Genomic DNA, 19,857 nt, shown 5'->3' with positions numbered 1-19,857 from the left:
TTTGCAAGGCATAACATTGGGGAGGCTATTAACATTGTAAAGGGCAATATATTACATCAAATACTCCAGGGCTGCAATGACAGATGCCGGGATCTGTTGATTCTTTAGTTCTTTCAATAGCTCAGGTCAGAAGTAATGTACTGCCTTACCAAATCGTACGTATCCAAAATTACAGACTTCTGTATGGTGAGGTAGAGGTTAGGTTAGAGGTGAGGTAGAGGTTAACACTATCAAAGTTTTTCTTATAGTTGTGACGCTTGTAGATCATCCGAAGTAAAAATTAGTAAAGAGTTGATATTACTGTTAGATGTTGCTGATGAAGATAGTTGATAAAGTAATGATGTTTACTTCTAATGATGCCAGTTTACTTTCTGCGATTAAGCCTGACATAGAAATGTAGTTATCCTTGAAAAATGGATATTCCGTTTTTATGAGTCCATGGATATCTCATGTTAGGTATCTTTTTTTATTTTGTTATGCGAAGGAGGAGGGAAAATCTGCAACCAGACACTCAGCAGCTCGTACTGCTGGGTGTGTGGGGTTTCCTGTCGAAGCAAAGACCCGCTAAAAACCCTCCCCCTCTCACGACACGATGACACGTACAAATACGTATTTACGTAAATACATAGTTCGAGTTGCTTATAAAGTACTTTGTTTTAAAAGGTTTAGCACGACGAGTATACAAAAATAATTAGATTCCACTTTAAATGATTCTTACACTTTGTTTTTGACGTTAAAAAAGGGGCTTTTGAATTTAAACTAGGACATATATACATTTAAGATTATAAACGCTTGGAACGCCCAAAAAACCGCTGCGATGGACAAAATTGTCAGAAGATTAATTCTACTTTCAATTATTAGTATTATTATTCTTTCCTGTATTTTTTATATTAATTTTGTATTATAATTAATTCTGTATTAAGTGATCGCTGAAAAAAGATATGCAAGCTTTCAAACGTCTCGACAGATCTGTACATTTTACACGATGTTTTGAGTATGAAAATGCTTTCCCCACGATGGGTGCCGCGTTGGTTAATCGTCGACAAAAAAACACGTTCGACTGAACACTTGTCGAGCGTATTTAGATTTATTTAAAACGCAATTTCGCTAATTTTCTTTTTTTTAACAGTAGATAAAACACTGATCCACCATTACACGTAAGAGACTAAACAGTAGTTCAAGCAGTTAGGGAGAGCAGATTAAAGTGTGGGAAAAAATATGAAAACTGTTCCATCTGCAGGAAAAGTAATGGCTACGGTTTTTTGGGATTCTGGTGTTGTGATGCTCATAAACAACCCGGAAAAAGAAAGTACATCGCTGATAGTATTTACTATAAAGACTGATTGAAGTCTTATAGTAAAGGCTAAACGTTCACATCTGGGCAAAAACAAAGAGCTTTTACATCACGATAATGCGCCTGCACACACGTTTCGGGTTGTTGGTGCAAAATTCCATGACCTACGCTTCGACGTGCTTTCACATGCGCCGTATTCACCGGATTTGGCTCCCAGCGATTACGTTCTCTTCCCAAACCTGAAGATATAGCTTGCTGGACAAAGAATCAATTCAAATTTTGAGTTCAAAGCTGAACAACCTATTATTTTGCAGAGTTGGACAAATCGCTTTCTACTGACGATATTAAAAAGTGGAATGGAATCGAATTGAAAGCTAAAAAATTCTGTTAAAATCTTGTTTTTTCTTTGTCAGGTCGAGAACTTTCCGAACGGGCCTCGGACTAACAATTTAGCTTCTCCTAACTTAATCACTACTCGTAATTAAATCATAATTAAATTAAATTACGGAGAATTATACTAATCAGACTACATTTTGTTATGTTTTTATAGTGCAGTAGTGTACTCGTAATTAACATTATTACAGACTACTATTTTTACGTATTTTTATTATTACAATCACCGATCTTTGACGTTAAATTTATTGATATAAAATATAGTTATCAGTATATCCAGTACGAAGTTCACTGAAAGTTAAGTACTAACATTTATACATATATTCTTTTATAAATCTTTTTTTAATTATGTTTTGTTTTTTTATAAAATAAATTTTCTTTTAAAACAGTATAAAATTAAGTAAATATTTTTATTGTTGAAATTTGTATGGGTTTTAAAAAAAATAAAATATAAACAAACAATAAGAAAAATACTGTATAATGGAATCGGTGCCAAGTAAAACTGACCTACTGTAATATACAAATACTGGATATACTGCGAAACAAAAAAACATGCAGACGATTCAGATTAAACAAAGAGAGAAGAAGATGAATAGATTGATATTAAGAACGAAAATTGGCGAAAATGTTAGACAGATGGATAGATAAATAGATAGATTGTAAGACAGACATACTGTCTGTTAGTTCTTTTTTTGTTGCTTATTTGCCAAATAAACAAACTGACACCAAAACTGATTTTTCTTTATACATATACACATATACACACTTACATACACGTATACGAATATATACATTTCTTCTTTTCTTTTTTATTAATCTACCATCGTTTCAAATGTAACAAAATTTGTTTCATTTTTTCAGTAAATAAAAATCCATAATTTTCAGATATTATTGTAATGATTTTTAAGTTTTATTTTCTTTCAGTCTCATCGTATTTATAAATAAAAATAAAATAACATAAACCATAAGGTTGAAACAAATGTAAAAGTCTCAGAGAGGCCTACATTATGAGTATTATTTAAAAAATTGGGCTTAAAAAGAAGACAGAAACTTGTAATGTTTTTACACGTGTTTTTATCAGTTGTCTTAATATGATTGCTTAATCTAATATTTTAGATTATACCGGGTGTACAAAAGAGAATATCGGGGTTTTAATATCATCTGAATGAGGTGTACCGTGTCGTTAGAGGCTAGAAGGCTATAATCAAAGCAGAAAAAAGACAATTTTGGTGGCGTATATGGACGTAGATTGATTCCCTATCATTGCACACTACAACGACACTAGAAAAGATGATGATTCCTGAACAGAAAGCCTTCTTTGTTTTGCAATTTGCTAAATGTGAACTGTTGTTTCAATTCAACGTGCGTATCATTGAAAGTTTAATTGTGATCCTTTAAGTGATAATAGCATTCGTCGTTCGGATAATCAGTTTGAAACGATCGCATTTTTACGTAAGGGAAGATTAAGGGACGATTGAGAGAAAGTTGAACGAGTCAGGAGGGAGTCTTTTGAGAAGTCTTAAAAAATTTGTAAGGAGGGTGACTACGAACTAGCGATGTCGGTGAGGATAGTATGGAATATCTTAAAAATTTAAGTGTCCATAACGTTTATAGCTATTACAGGATTTAAAGCTTACCAACTACGCTGAGCGTACTTGTATTAAAATACTTCTTTTGTTTACTATTAAAATGATATCTTTTAAAAAGAAACAACCAATAAATACTCTATTAGTTTTTACTAAATGTTTTATTAAATCATTCCGAAAAAATTGCTATGTTTTTTCCTTGGAACCTGGAAGATGAAAAAGAAATCTTTTTTTGTTCATCCGATCATCTACAGTTAACTGATATTTCTATTCTCATACTAAAGCATTAGGTGATATTTATTCAGATGTCAGATTGGATCAAAATCAGTACTCTGTATTATGGAAAACGGAAAATGAAAAAAATGAAAATTTTTATAGAAAAAACAATTGAAAAGATTATGGAATCTTTCAAAAACTTTGTTGTTTTTTGTTAGGTTTTATTTGGTTCGTCATTTAAAAAGGTTCTGTTTTAAATAAATTATGAAAGACACAGCATTGAAAAAAAATCGTTTCCAGTGTGATAGGTATGAGACTTCTTTTTTCCCCTCTTTATAGAGCGAATTATTAAAAATATTTTATTTACTATACAACAGAGACCTACGCTATACATTTTTTTAAAAAACTGGATATTATTTTTGTCGAAAATAAAGACCATATGTAATTTTTTCCTTGACCTTCTAGAGGAGAGGATATCTAACTTTTTTCTGTCTTTTTTCATTAAGTAAATAAAATAAGCAATATCTTATACATATTTTTATACGCTTTATTTTACTATAAAAATATTTTTATAATATTAATAATTTTTAATACTTAATGATTTTAAATGGATATAATGTCATTTAACTAGTTTCTAAGGTAAAATAAAACAGGAAAATGGTTGACAGATAAGTACAAGTTGTTGTTTGGCAGCAGGGGTTTTATTATTTAACTGAAATATGTAAAAAGTTAATACAAACATTTATTTAATACATATAAAAAATAATACAAAACTATACCCTTTTTCTCGTTTATCTTTATATAACTTATTGTTAAATTTAGTCTATATAATAGTAAAGTGACAACAATTTATTAAAATACAACCCCCCCAACCCCCCCAACACACAAATACACACACACACAGAGAGAGAGAGAGAGAGAGAGAGAGAGAGACATCCACCCAGCCGTCCACACGCGCGCGCGAATATATAGATCGTATAAATAAAAGAAAGATCTTGAATTTTATTTTTCCTTTTATTTTTGATTTATTTTATTAATTAATAAAAAAATGTTTATGCATTCTTCTTATTTAATAAATTCTTAATATTCTATTTTCATAGATACCTAGGATGTGAATGTTTATTTCGTGCTTGAGTGTGTGTAGCTGTGCGTGAAGCATTTTAATACGAAAGGTTTTTTAAATAAGAAAGTTGTAATTGGAGATTTTCCATATAATTTATTCGAGGATTCCCTGAAATGTAAAAATATTTGATTAAAAATAAATTGATGAATATTTATTACAGTTAAACATAATTTTTATTAACAATACATATATACTCCGTATATATATATATATATATATATATATATATATATATATATAACCATCCTTCTTGACAAAACCTTTTTTTTTAACCTCCGAGACAACCGTTAGGTATTGCTTCAGAGGATTTGATGAATGAAAATTTTTGTAGCGTGTAAAAATGCCATGCCTGACCGGGATTCGAACCCCGGATGAAAGGCCCAGACGCTACCACTCGCGCCACAAAGGCCGACTTCTTGACAAAACTGCCCCAAATATTAAGGAATTTTTAGTTTAAAATTATGAACTTCAAAATACCCATATTGTCCCTTGGTATCATTCCATTTAACTATCGTTTGATAGATTCTTTCATTTACTTCATCATTCATGATACCGTATCACTCAAAAATACTTCCAGATCTTTTAACAAATGGAACGCACTCGCAGATAAGTTTCGAATATATAAAATACAGTCATTTATATCATACATCCCAATTTTTCTAGCAAACGACGTGCCATAGTTACAGAATGTGGATATGCATTATCTTATAGTAACATAATGAATGCTCTTTTGTGAACCATTTTCGTTTCTGATTTTCAGACAGCATAGCATTTAATGGTAAACTCGTCCAGTAATCGTGATTAAGCCGATCAGAAAATCAAACCGATTCCAAAAGATAATTGACATTAACATGCTAGCAAACAAATTTTGCTTTAAAAGGTAGTTTTTTGCAATGGCTGAAGTTAATATTACTCAGTCGATCGATAAATTCATAAAATTTTTATTAATACATTCAAAATTTTAGTGTTTTTCACCCGCTTCATGTTAGGTGTTTTTTATCTTAATGACTGTTTTAAAAATAGATGAAAAAATTAACTTTAAATCCGGGATGATGACGATAGATATTTTTATCAACTTTTTGAATAAAAGTAAGGTATTAATTCGGTCGCGTAGTGAAAGGGAAGGGTGAAAATGAATTTTCTGTACCTTCTGAGGTATGAGGAGTACGAATTCACTTATATTGGTTTTTCTTAAATATATATATCCCTCAGGATAAAGTTTTTTGGCTTAAAAATTTCCAAAACTACTTGATCAATTTCATTAAAATTTAAATATGCTGTAGTAGTGTATCTGAAGTTGTGCATGTGAAAATTGATGAATATTGGCTGAATCGTTCTTGAGTTACACTCTAAAGTCGAAAATATCTGACCGGGGCAGGTTAGAAGCGTGGTTTCGTTATGATGCTGTCTGTAAGTTGGAAAATTACTGTGTCTGCGGTATCTATTGTTAGCAATATTAAACCAATAAAAAAAATTAAAATGTTGAAACCAAATTACATTAACAAGATGTCGATCCTGCGCGGAACTGCGCAAATTTTTTGTTTTATTATCAACGCGCATCTTCAAGTCGTTGGTAATGATCGATGGTTCTGCTCTTGTCTTGCACATTCACTGTTCAGAAAAATTATATATTTTTTTTATTTTATATAACAATCATGTATAGCAAATAATTTTCTCTTAATTTCATTCATTACCTTTTGAAAGTTGAAATAAACGTATCGCTATCCAAATTTTACATTTGGCAGAAAGGTTAACTGTCTTATTTATATTAAAATTTGTACAATTTATATTTAGTTGATCATATGCGCGTAAAATTCGTGTTGGTTTTTATTTTATTCTGACTGGTCAGATTTTGCTTCAAAATAAAAGCGATTAAACTTTAAAATATTCTATGTTATTTTTCTTTTTTACTATTTTTCTCAAAAACGTTAGTATATAAAATTAGTATAAAAAGTATACCGTCATGTCGTTCTTAACATTTTTCTTTTGTAAATTGACTTCCTAAAGAGCAAAATTACTTAGATTTAGGATTTCATTTTACTTATTAATTAAAAAAAAAAAAAAATACTATTAATTATTTTTCATTTTACATATATATATATATATATATATATATATATATATATATGTAAAATATATAATATATGATATACTTGTGTGTGTGTGTGTGTGTGTGTGTGTGTGTGTGTGTGTGTGTGTGTGTGTGTGTGTGTGTGTGTGTGTGTGTGTGTGTGTGTGTGTGTATCTATATACACACACAAGTATATCATCTTCATTTCAGCCGTTATCGATCCACTGCAGGATGAAGGTCTCTTCAGCATTCTTCCAATGAATACGGCCTTGTTGCGATCTTCTGCCAGTTCGGTTCAATTGCTTGAAAATATCATCAATCCAACGAGCCTTTGATCTTTTTCGTGGGGGATTAGCATTTAGTGGTATCCATTCAAGTATTAATTTAGTCTATTTGCCATCAGTTCTTCTTGCTGCATGACCTGTCCACCGCTATTTTAATTCTTTAATTTACATGATGATATCATATACTTTCGTTTGTTCTCTGATCCATTTACAGGTCTTCCTACCCCGTCTGGTAATTGCCAGACGGGTTCCATCGTTCCATATTTTTTTGATCTGTAATCACTGAACGGTTAATGTCCAAGTTTCTATTCCATAGGTAAGGACTGACAAGATGCATTGATCGAAAAATTTCTTCTTAAGACAAAAGGGGAGTTTTTTCTTGAAAATGTTGTTAAGTCTTCCAAATGTCTGCCATCCAAGCCTTTCAACTTCTTTGATTGTATCACCCTCAGTTGACACCCGTTGGGTATATATAATGGATCTACTAGATTGAGTTCTTCTCCAGAGACAAGATTTTTTCTTTCCTCGGCAAACTTGTTTAACGTGACCTGACTATTTTTAAGATTCATCCTTAGACTTAGGGTTAGCCAGCCCCTGCAGTTTTCGTATGTGTCTTTGTAATTTTTGTTCTTGTGAGAAGAGTGGTACACCTTTTTGTACATTTATATCTCTATTTTATGTTCGTTGACGCAAACAATATATATATATATATATATATGAGAATAACTTCTCTTACATATTTTTGATCATTTTTTTATCTTTTGTTATTAAATAGGAAAAATATATTTACCACAAAATATTACCAAAAAAAATATTATTCTTCGTCGTTAATTTTTCCTACTGTAAGCTTACAAAATTAGTTTATTGAGAAAAAATTTTGTTTATAGTAAATGCTAAACCTTTATTTAATATTCTAAAAGAATAAGAAATGTATTATAAATTATTAAATTTAAATAAAAGATTTCTCTCATCAGTAAAAGTGATGGGAGAAATTTTAGGACAGTCAAACAAGACAGGACTTAGACGAAGCGATGGCTTCTCACTTGGAATAAGAAAATATCAGACCAAATATTATGTCATTTTAATTAGAAAGAGAGAATGAAAAAACTTAGTAAATTATTTGGCTTTCACAGATAATTTGGCCATCTTAGCTAACGATGAAGAAGCATTAAAACTGATAAATATTTTAAATAGAAGTTGCTAAAAGTCTGGACCTAAAAATCTATTTTGAAAAGACCAGATATGTCTCAAACATGAATACTTCAGAAAATTTAAAACGAAATATGGTTATATTAAGAAATTAGAACTATATAAATAAATATTTCGGAGTAATACAATCAAATTGAAAAGATAAAGGAAAATATAATGAGTAGTAATAAAATGAAAAATGCGTACAGACTTACTACAATAGTACAACTAAATAATGGTCCTTTACAATCATTAATAAGATCAGGCAATAAATACTGTAACAGAAAGTTTATATTCAGCAGAATGTTTATTTAAATGTAACATTTAAATAAGAAAGAAAATTCTAAGAGAAATATTTTGTCCTAATATTAAAAATAATATCAGAATTCCAAAAAGTAATTTTTTTTTTTTTTTAAATTGAAAATCTTCTTCCAGACTGCCAGAAAAAGAAGTGAGTATATCTTTGGTGTGAATCATTATAAAATACTGAAAATATTAACAGAATCCACTGAAAATAAAAATAAATTGAATTGAATTTTCTATAAAGGAGCTCCAAAAGGTCGGAGTAGCAGAAATTATTTGTTTTGTTGCTTATTTAAATGTTTTATTTTCATTAACAAAGTTATTTTGGGCCAGATATAAATAGTGTATCTTTCGATGCCATTCTTTTGTATTTTACCCCAGATTTCTCGAAAATTATTAAAAATACAGGACCAAGTTTTTTAAATGTTTTAAGTCAGATTTCAAATAAAACCACTAAATTTTCCTCTAAATTTGGGGTCTAAGAATTACACTTTGGCTAAATTTTACCGACGGTGCAAAAATAAGGCAAAAATCTTTTGTCAGCCGACACTTGTTTCTGAATTTACATTTATATAAACTTTCTTCTTTATTTTCATCAGTACATCATGTCCTGAAAGAAGATTGTTATATTCTTCCTGAATCGCCCTAAATTATTTTTGTATGAAGGAAAAGTAATTTCTTAGTTAATTTAAGTTTAAATTCTGTGTTCTAGGCAACATTCTTCAACAGATTTTTTAATTGATTTTTCTAGTCAAGCATATGGTACACACTCATGCTGATGAAATTATACATTTTTTACTTACAAAATACAATATTCTATCGGCAGAAGGGAAAAAGTAAAATAAAGTTGGAAGAAGAATAATTAAAAAAATTTTTATTTGGTTCTAAGTATAATTATTTATTTCTATTATTATACTTTTTATTGTTTTTCGTCGTCGTTGTGTTTATTATTATATTGTTTGTTTTAGTTATTACAGTTGCTTCTGTTTTTAAATTAAAATTTAACCTTTCCTGATGAGTAAGAGTTTTAAGGAATGCATATATGATTTCCTTTCTCAACTGCTCTCAATCTCTCCTTCTCTCTGTATTTGTCTCCTACTTTACTTTTTCTCTCTTTATGTATATACACACTTTTATTTTTGTTTGTTTGTTTTGTATATCGTTGATGACATGAAGAATATTTAAAAGTGAATTGTTGTTTATATAGTGTTTTGTTGTTTTTTTTCCTCACTTATCTCTTGCTTTGGTTTGTTTTTTAAAGTAACACAATGATGAAGACGTGTTAGAAACAATAAATAAAGATGTAAAGGGGGTTTATTGTATCTTCGACAATTCAAACTTCTTGTCCAGTACTACAAAGATGGTTCTTGTATTGTTTTTTCTCTTTTTCTTCTTCTTTCTTTATTTAATATTTTAACGTGCACAGTTCACGCTATATCACCTTTTCTTGATTAAACATCATATAAATATTAATGTAATTGAAAAATGAATCTTTTATAAGTTATACACATGTGAGAAGGACATATCATTAATTCCTTACAGCCTTTTAAAAATTTTTAACACAAATATCTTCTCTGATCTATTGTTTAAAATAATAAGCTTTAAAAGTATGTTTTCGTTGTTTTTTTTTCTTCAGTTTTATAAATGTGTAACTCTATATAATTACTTTTTTCTTTTAATTTGTAAAATTAATACATAAAAAATAGATAAAGATATATTTGTACAATAATAATTCCACTCGTATTCATTGGTTAGAAATGAACTATTTTCACCATTTTTATTTATTTATTCATTCGAAATAAATTTCGAATTTCGATTGTTTAGGGACCGTGTACTACAAATAAAAATCTATACCTAGAAGGGCATTTTGGTTACTAAAAAAACATCATCAGTAGTTATAACGTAATTAGTAGTAAATATAAAAATGAATATTAAAGTAATCTTTCTGTAAGCAGACAAGCCGAAATCAATGTTCACATTAAATTATCCTGGTCTTGATAGATCTTGCGAATCCATGACTTGCGACGAAAGCCTTCTCCACCTCTCCATATCCTTTACCATCTCCATCCATTTCTCACCAAAATCCTCCCTGATACCACCACACCATCTCCGTCAAGGTCTTCCTCTTCTGTTTCCTTTCCCCTCTTCTCTATGCCTTATCACCCCCGAAATTATCCACTCCTTCTCCGCTCTGGTCACATGATCCATCCATCTTTCCTTATTCATCCGCACTACCCTCAAAATTTTTACATTTAATAACATTAGCACTGACAAACTCGAGCAAAGAAGCGGAAAGATGGGCTACAAGAGAGTCGAAATGTCACAATAAGTAGACGAGACTTCGCATACGCACACAGCTGAAACAATGGTATCAGGAGGAAGATGAAAGTTTTTTTACACAGTATTCTAACCTGTGATGAGATATGGATTCATCTTTATTTAACGGAATCAAAATGACACAGCATGGAGTGAAAGCATACGAGTTCATCTGTCAAGAAAAAATTTAGAATCCGATCATCATCAAAAAAAATCATGATGATAATCTTTTGGGATGAAAAATCCCAGTTTTTGTCAATTTTCTCGATATCAGCGAACAGTAAACAGCGCATACTACTGTGACATGCTTATCAACAAAGTTATTCTAGCAGTACTGAAAAAATTCTCAGGATCTCAGCGTGAAGTTATCATTCTGCTTGACTATACCGCCCGGCATTACAGGGCTTAGTTAACTCGAGAAATTATTGACAAATTGCATCGGGAAGAACTAACCCTTAACTACAACATAATCCTGAATTGTCGCCATCGGATTTTCACTTGTTTGATTCACTGAAGGAGATGCTACATGATAAAATATTTTATGGCAATGACGACGTCAGAGAAAATGTGCTAATTTGGTTCTAACATCAAGACAAAGATTTCTTTACAAACAGAGGAATTTATTCTTTAATTATTGAATGCCTTTCCTACATTTGCTATTTATTTCTTTATAATTAGTGACGACTTATTATAAATCAAAATGTGTATCTAATTAATTAGCTATTTATTTGTTATTTTATTCAATAATAATTTAGTATACAAGGGTTGATCAAAAAATACAAATTCTTTAATTTTTCGCGCAGTTTTTTTGACTGAGTTCGTTTTATCCCATGCAATGACAGCACTTCCTGTATGTTAATTTTTTTTCAACCATATTTGACACGTAATTCAAATTTAGCTGCCGAGTAATTAAAGACGTATTTTATTGCATTTTTATTTATTTATTTTTTTTTTTAAATGATGGAATAAAGGATTTGAATTAAATCTTTCGTTAAAAATGGAATAAAGTGTAGTGAAGGGGTGAAGATGTTAGAGAAGGCTTTGGCAAGGAGGATGTTCTATCGACACCAACGGTTTATGAATGGTACAAACGGTTACGAGAAGACTGTGAAGATGTAGAATGAGGCAAAAGAGTTGGACGTTCTAGTATATCAGCAACCGATGATAATATAAACAAAGAAAAAAAAATTGCGGTAAGTAATCTTCGAATCACTATTAGAGAAGTTGCTGAAGAAGGGGAAATTTCTTATGGCTCGTGTGAAACAATTTTGATTAATATTTTGAGTATGACAATAGTAGAAGCAAAATTTGTACCAAATTTGTTGAATTTTCAAGGTAAGCAACATAGCAGAACAATTATTAACTGATATTGCTGATGACTCAGAATTCGTCAAACGTGTCATAACAAGAGAAAAAACGTAGACGTACAGTTATGATATTGAAACGAAAGTACAACCATCATCATCATCCCAATGGAAGCTTTATGAAGAACCAAGACCGAACAAAGCTCGCCAAGTTCGATTGAATATTAAGTGTCGCCTTACTTTTTTTGGATCACAGTGGCGTTGTCAAATATGAATTCTTATTCTTACTACAAAGTTATAAAGTGAACAAATTATATTACTTACCAGTTTTACGGCGTTTATGTATTCAGAAGAAAACTTACAAATGTGGACAAACAATTCTTAGAACATTCACCAAGATTAAATTCCAACTCTTTAATATTAATTCGTGATTATTTAGCCAAAAATAACACCATACTGAAGCCGCAGCCTTCGTATTCTCTACTATGGCATCCTGGGATTTTTTCTTGTTCTCACTGATTATGAGAACATTGAAAGGAAAGGCGATTTGCAACGAAATAAAGAAAATGATTCCTAATAATTAACTTAAGGCTATACCAGAAAAATACTTTCCAAATATATCTTGAAGATTAGAAAAAACGTTGGCATAAATGTAACGAATAGGTAGGACTACTGTAAATGGGACAATATTAATATTTACGAATATCGTCGTATTAATTATTGGATACTAATAATAATAATAATATTTTTTTGGATGATTAATTCACCATATAAGCTTGAAGCTTGTGCATAGATTTATGAAATGGGGTTTTTATAGCGTATGAAAATGCCATGCCTGGCTGGGATTCAAACCTGGGACCTCCGCATAAAAGGCCAAGACGCTACCACTTCTCCACTGGTATCTTTATTAATATTATTTAGTCGAACTATTTAAAAAATTTCAAGATCTTTCCTATATAATTTATTTAAAAAAATACAGTTTCCGTGTATTTTAGAAGAAAAACAACAAAAATAATTTCTTAACGATGAAACTATTTTATCGTTTTGAAATTGACTTTTAATCGCTCTAAAAATACCCATTACATGTCGGTTTTTAAATGATTTTCGTTTATTTAGTTTTTGTTATTTATATATTTTCTTGGATTCAGTCGTATTTATTCAAATAAAAACTCAAAAACAATGTTGAAAATTTGTTCGTTTTTTATAAATAAAATTTCTTGATGGAATATAATTTCCGAATATTATAATAGTTTTATTTATTTTTAAATAGAATTTTGGTCACTGGGCTGGTTCTAGTAGTTAACTCGTAGTCAAAAATCAGTTGTTTAACAGTTGATTTTTGAAGTCGAAAGTTCTGAGGTTCGAATCCTAGTAAAAGGTAGTAATTTTTTTTACGGATTTAAATACTAGACAAGGATACCGGTGAACTTTGGTGGTTGGGGTTCAAATAACCACATGTCTCAAGAATGGTCAACCTGAGTCTGTAAAAGACTATACCTCACTTACTCCTCCTCATCTCATTGGGCCTACGTGGGGATGGGTTGCTTAATGTTCAGTTAAACAGATTGCAACATATACATTACGAAAATTATAAATAAGAATTATAATAGATTTTTCTTCTTTTTTTTGGCTAAATTGTTTTAATTTTAATCAAGGGGTTTATTATTTATTAGGTTAATAATTATAAAGGTTTAAATTTTTTAGTTCTATTTTCAGAAATTGAAATCTATAAACTTTAGAATTTTCTTTTGTTATCTTGTTGTTAATGCAATATTAGTTTTTAGGGGTCATTATAACGTTTTTTGTAAATTTGACTATATTCTGGTTTTTATAGTTTAGCTGTCATTAAACATATATCTTTTCCTTTTTGTTTGAATTACTATTCTGTATGTGACATATACGCATTGTCACTATTATTATTATTATTGTTATTATTTATTTTGTTTATATGTCTTTAGGGTAGTAAATTATACTAGTAAGAAATTTTTAGTTTGTTAATCTCTCACTATCCTGCTCGAACCGCGAAAACGTGACAATTATTTATTATATAACACAACTTATATTTTTCGATTAGCTCATTTACTAAATTTTACGAGCTCATTTATTAAATATTATCTTTTTATTTAATCTACTTATTAATTTTTTTTTTCAGGAAGCCTGGAACCCTGCAGTAATGAAGGCGAAATTGTCAACGTGGAAACCATTAAGGATATCCGTTGTTTTACATGTATGTGTAAGGTAAGTATAACCATTGTTGGTTGCCATTAAAGCTTGTATATATTTTCAATAGATAATGTGTGTTTTATTAATGACCACCCACTTTTTTATAGTTATTTAAATTTTTTTAATTAAATAAAATTGAATTTGTTAAGTTTCCGTAATTTATTAGCAATTATTTATTTTTGGAGAAGAAGATTTTTAACATCTTTTGTGATAATTTTACTTAACTTTATTAAAAATAAACGAGTAAAAGTTAAAAAAGATCAAAAACTATTTTAAGAATCAAACTCGTGAACTTTAATCATTGAACTTCTTTTTCTCAATTTTGTTACTGAAACTGATTTTTACCTCCTTGTACGAAGTAAAGGAAATTTTGTGATCGCGAAAAATTTCGGTTTAAAGATTTTAATGGAAATATCTATTTTGACCATCCCTAAATCCACTTGGACTAGTTTCGGCGTGACGACTGTACGTACGTACGTATATATCTCTCATAACCCAAAAATTATTAGCACAGGATGTTGAAATTTTAAATTTAGTACTGTTGTAACATCTAGTTGTGCACCTCTCCTTTTGATTGCAATTGACTGGACAAGAAGTGTCCAAAAAAGCCCAGAATTCAAAACAATTGAATTTTTTTAATTTGTAATTGCAGTAATAAGCCCTCATTGAGAGCTTTTCAACGATATATCATAAATGGTACTTATTTTCATTGGTTCCAGAGTTATAGCCAAATGAAATTTTATTTAATGAAATATTTGGATCTTATAAGGGGGAGGCACATCGGTTCGAATCAGACTTCATTTTCTTTTATTTTTTAACTTTTTTTAATCTAATTATATTGATCTATTAATAATCATTAACCTCTGATTGTAAACAAACTTTTTCGGTAAGTAGTAATTCAATAATAACAATAAAAACAAGTATGAAAAAATATCAGAAGTTATTAATGAAATAAAATGTTATGTGCTTTTAATTTTAATAAAATGTGTATAGTAATTTAACAGGCATACAAGGATGTCATGTGATATCCTATCAGATTTTTATTTTCTTTATTCTGTGTATTCAGAAGTAATTAAAAATGTTTAGTCTATAATGAAAAAAAAAACCAATTCGATGATTTTTTTTACTCCACCTTGAGGTTTGATCTGCTTTAATATGAACTCACCTCCAAGGGAGATAGATTCAGGAGGAATTATTCACCTCTGAACGTCCATCATTAATATAAAGATTTGAGTACTCTTTGCTATAAGTCCTTTGGCTAATCGCATCGTAGGACTACCTATCTATGACCTTCTTTGCCCTCGATCTTTTTGTGTCCGGTCTTGTCACAGTTAAAGCAAAGTGCTGAGCGGTCGAGCCCCTTACACTTCAGAGGTAAGACGACCCGAATCTCAGCACCTGAAGCACTTTGCTTCCTCCTATCCATCTTACGATACGCCAGCTGACATATCCTGTCTATAGCGTGGAGATTACGAGCAGCATCTACAGAAGATGCTACGTAGATTGCCGAAGTCCGGCTTGAGGGACATGACCGTCACCGAAGTTTTATTCCCGAGGAGATGTGAGTCACCCTTTTGTACGTTCCGAAACATGTCTCGGCATCTAAGTCCTTCATCTAGGTACTTCTTAACGGTCTTCCCGATGATTATTTCCTTTAAATAAGTATTTTTTTTTATAAGGCCTCTTACCTCAAAAATAAAGAATTAAAATAATTTTTTTTCAGTCCTGAAGTGTTACAAAGAATGGAATAAATGTCCATATTTTAATATAAGTACAAATTGTAAATGAATTGTTAATTTAACTGTATTTTTAACTATAACTTTCACAAATTTTCTTTTATTATTAATCTTGCTAGTATCTAAAATTCTTAGTTTAGTTAATTCTTTCATTAACTGAATTAAGATTGAGGAAAAGTGCTATAATGGAACTAGTCAATTGGATTGCAGAACACTTGTAAAAATAACTAGATCTTTCCGTTAATTTCACATTTAATTAAATTAATTTAAAGTATATATTGACAAAAAAAAAGCGAGTTTATAAATAACGAATTCTTACTGTTAAGTTAAATGAATCATTTGTTTCATTGTTTGTTTGTGTATGGGTGTGTATGTATGTGTTTGTTTATTTTACGCTAGAAAATATCTTAAAAAAATAAAAACTAGTTCGTTCATGGCACTTTATATTAAGAAAATTAGTCACACTTGAATACAGTAAGGTGGTGTAATAATTAACAAATAATAATAATAATAGAATTAAACAAAGATAAAATTTAAAAAAATATACATAAAAAGTTGTTTGTAGTTTTGAAATTTGATCGTTATTGCTTCAGGCAAGGCTGGAATTGGTGGCAGTGGTTTTAGTGTAACAATAATAGTAGAGTATATATTTGTTGTAGTGGTAACACTGATAGAACTAAGCTGAACTGCGAATTAATTTGGATTTGTAATTGTTATATTATGCTTGAGGGCTTCAATATAGCCTCTCTTCTTCGCCTACACATTCAACAGTCTTCCTTCTCATTCTTTATTTTTTCTTTTGTGATCAATTTTTATTCTCTTTTTTAAACTAATCTTTCATGGATATCATCGTTTGTTATTTTTTATTTATTTGTTTATCAAAGCTACAAATGGATTTGTAAATGATTAGCAAATGTATGAAGTGAAAATTAAATTTTTTTTTTAATACGTTATAAATTTTTGCTTTTGTAAACTGTAAAGAATTGTTTGTTATTTTCTATTGTTAGATACTATACTAAAGGAAATTAAATTTCACAGAAGCATTAATTAATAATAAAGTAAAGACAAAAATTGTCCTATATATGAGTAAACGTAGATTAATATTATGAGATAGATCTTCCACAAGTAAGGTTTATTTTTTTATTAAACTAAGCAGTAATTAAAAATCAATCAGTCGATGTTTTTTGCACATAATTATTTTTCTTATTGAAGTTATAGATTTTAAAAAACTTAAAATTAGATTTTAATTAATTGAATTATAAGAAAAATAATAAAAGCTTTGTTTAAAATTTTATAGTTTTCTTTACTTAAATAAACGAAGTTTTAGAATATATTTTTTATGAATAATTTTTTATCTTAATATGTATTCTATTTCTTGTTAAAATTTACTTAAATGTTACAGATTACAGTTGATTACTAAATACAGTATTACATACAACCCGTGACATTCTACTTGATAAGGCTCTAGTTATGCAATACACACAACATAGTTATGGGAAAAAACAGTACAATAATCCCTCCTTTTTGCGTTTTTAACTTTTTTGTTTTGATTGTTACCCCTCTCAATTTTGGTAAATAAAAATAAAATACAGAATTTAAAATCATTTTTTCATGTATATATTTAATATTAACATTCTTTTTTTTGCTCGATGAATTAATTCACTGCAGAAGGTTGTATGTGAGAATATGAAAACGAAAAAAATTTTAGGATATGAAAAATCTATCCATGCCTGACTAGGATAGTTCCGGAACTTCCCGATGAAAGGCTAAGACGCTATCACTTGGTAGAGTATGATTTTTTGGAAAACAATATTTAAATAAGGTTCTTCTACACAATTTAAGTGGAAAAGTTTTTAATTAAAAATTGCTTGGTCTACATAAATGGTTGAAACATCTATTTTTATTTATTTATTATCAATTTCATTTATTATTGCTTTGTTACAACTTATCTAATGCATATTAACTTATTTCATTAGATAATAGAAATATATTTATATAAAAATTACAGAAAAACGGTTGAAAAATTTATTTTAACATTCCCTAGATATAAAAAGTGGTGCCGGCATACGTGGCGCGAGAAGTAGCGTCTCGACCTTTCATCTGGAGGTCCCGGGATCAAACCCTGGTCAAGCACGGCATTTTCACAGGCTACAAAATTGTTATTTCATCTCATCCTCTGAAACGATACCTAAAGGTGGACCCAGAGGCTTTAAAAAAACAGTAGTCGATTATAAATACATTCAAAGTTCTACATTTTATATTAATATAAAATGGTCAAGAATTTCATTTTTCATACACAACCAAATTCCATTCTTCATATCCCACGCTCAAGTTCCAGCTTATATGGTGATATCATGAAACCAAAAAAAAAAAAAATATATATATATATTGAAAATTAAGCCAAATAATAATAGATACTTTGATTCAGGATGAAAAGGAAATAATTTGGAAACTGATTCTAGAGCTTCAAATGAAAAAAAAATTCATACACACATGCCCAAAAGAGCGCATTGTTATGTCGAGTACTAAATTTATTGCAGTAGAGTCATTAACTTAGAGTTTATTGGGTTAGAGTCAACTAGAGTTTATTGGCTTAGAGTCTAAATTTATTGTACTAAAACAGCTGTTTTTAATTTTTACAAATTCGTAATATCTCTGGGATAAGTTTTGTTCCAGCCAACCGGGCTGGTCTAGTGGATAACTCATCTTCGTAAATCATTTGTTTAACAGCTGATTTTCGAAGTCAGTGGTTCTGCGATTGACAGCCTAGTAAAAGTTAGTTGCTTTTTTACGGATTTGTATACTAGACAGTGGATACGGGTGAACCTTGGTTGTTAGGGTTCAATTAATCACACGTTTCAGGAATGGTCGGTTTGAGACTGTACAAGACTACTACTCATTTACATGTCATTCATATCACTGGACCGTGGGAGGATTGCTTATTGTTCACTAGTTGAACAGATTGCAACGTACAAATTTAAAAATAAAATAAAAAAGAAAGTATTGTTCTGTTCTGTTTTTAATAATAAAAGTTGATTTTGTCCTATTCTTTATTACATAAGTTTTCTCATAATTAAATTCTCTACAAGTTTTGATAATAACTTTTCCGCATTTATTAGTCATTTAATAAAATTAATCTACTTCAAACCTAAAAAAACGTGTTTTTCGTTACCGAATTATTTTGTTTTACGTTGGATAACATGAAAACTACGGGACATACAGTCCTGGGATTTATTTTTCAGGTCAAACAAGATAAGAAATTATCACGTTTATTTTATATAACGCCTTAAAAATTTTAATATAACCTCACTTCTCCGGGGAAACTGAAATCCGGGCGAAATAATTCGCTAGCCGTAACTTGATAACAAAGCTTTCACAGACATATGTTTGTATGAACGTTTTTCATTTCAAACTCAAGAATTAGTTTTAAAATTATTTCTCTTTCGTATCACCCTGAATATTATGGTCTTCTTACACGTTTCATAGTAATCTTCTTCCGTTATTTTTTACATTAATTACTTTCTTTTTATCAAAGCATAGAATTCTCATTTTTTGCCTTTCTTGTATGGTTTTTACCTATAAAAATAGCTCATTTTACTTTCCCAGCGAATATAACTATGTTAAAAGGGAAAGTATGGTCATGTCAAAAATAGGGTATCTGACTTTTTGGAAATCTTTACGTTTTAGGGTCAAACTACTTCATCTAGACCAAAATAATAATATATATGTACTTGTGGAGCACCGCTTTTGGCCTTATATATCAGGTTTGACCGAACTGATTTTCTTCAAGTTTGGCTCAAATATTTCTATATATGGGGCA

The 19,857-nt window shown here is 29.8% G+C and overlaps 1 protein-coding gene across 1 annotated transcript in view; it reads left to right on the top strand.

The window, feature by feature from the left end:
* cv-2 (crosveinless 2-secreting protein) overlaps positions 1 to 19,857 on the top strand; it is a 443,209-nt gene that overhangs the window by 359,443 nt on the left and 63,909 nt on the right. Inside the window, exon 4 of the mRNA XM_075362008.1 lies at positions 14,231 to 14,316. Within this exon, the coding sequence (XP_075218123.1) occupies positions 14,231 to 14,316 (86 nt within the window). The remainder of the gene's footprint in view (positions 1 to 14,230; positions 14,317 to 19,857) is intronic.

Source organism: Lycorma delicatula, chromosome 4 (assembly GCF_047948215.1).
Source record: "Lycorma delicatula isolate Av1 chromosome 4, ASM4794821v1, whole genome shotgun sequence".
NCBI lineage: Eukaryota > Metazoa > Arthropoda > Insecta > Hemiptera > Fulgoridae > Lycorma > Lycorma delicatula.
This window is presented reverse-complemented; position numbering and strand designations above follow the sequence as displayed.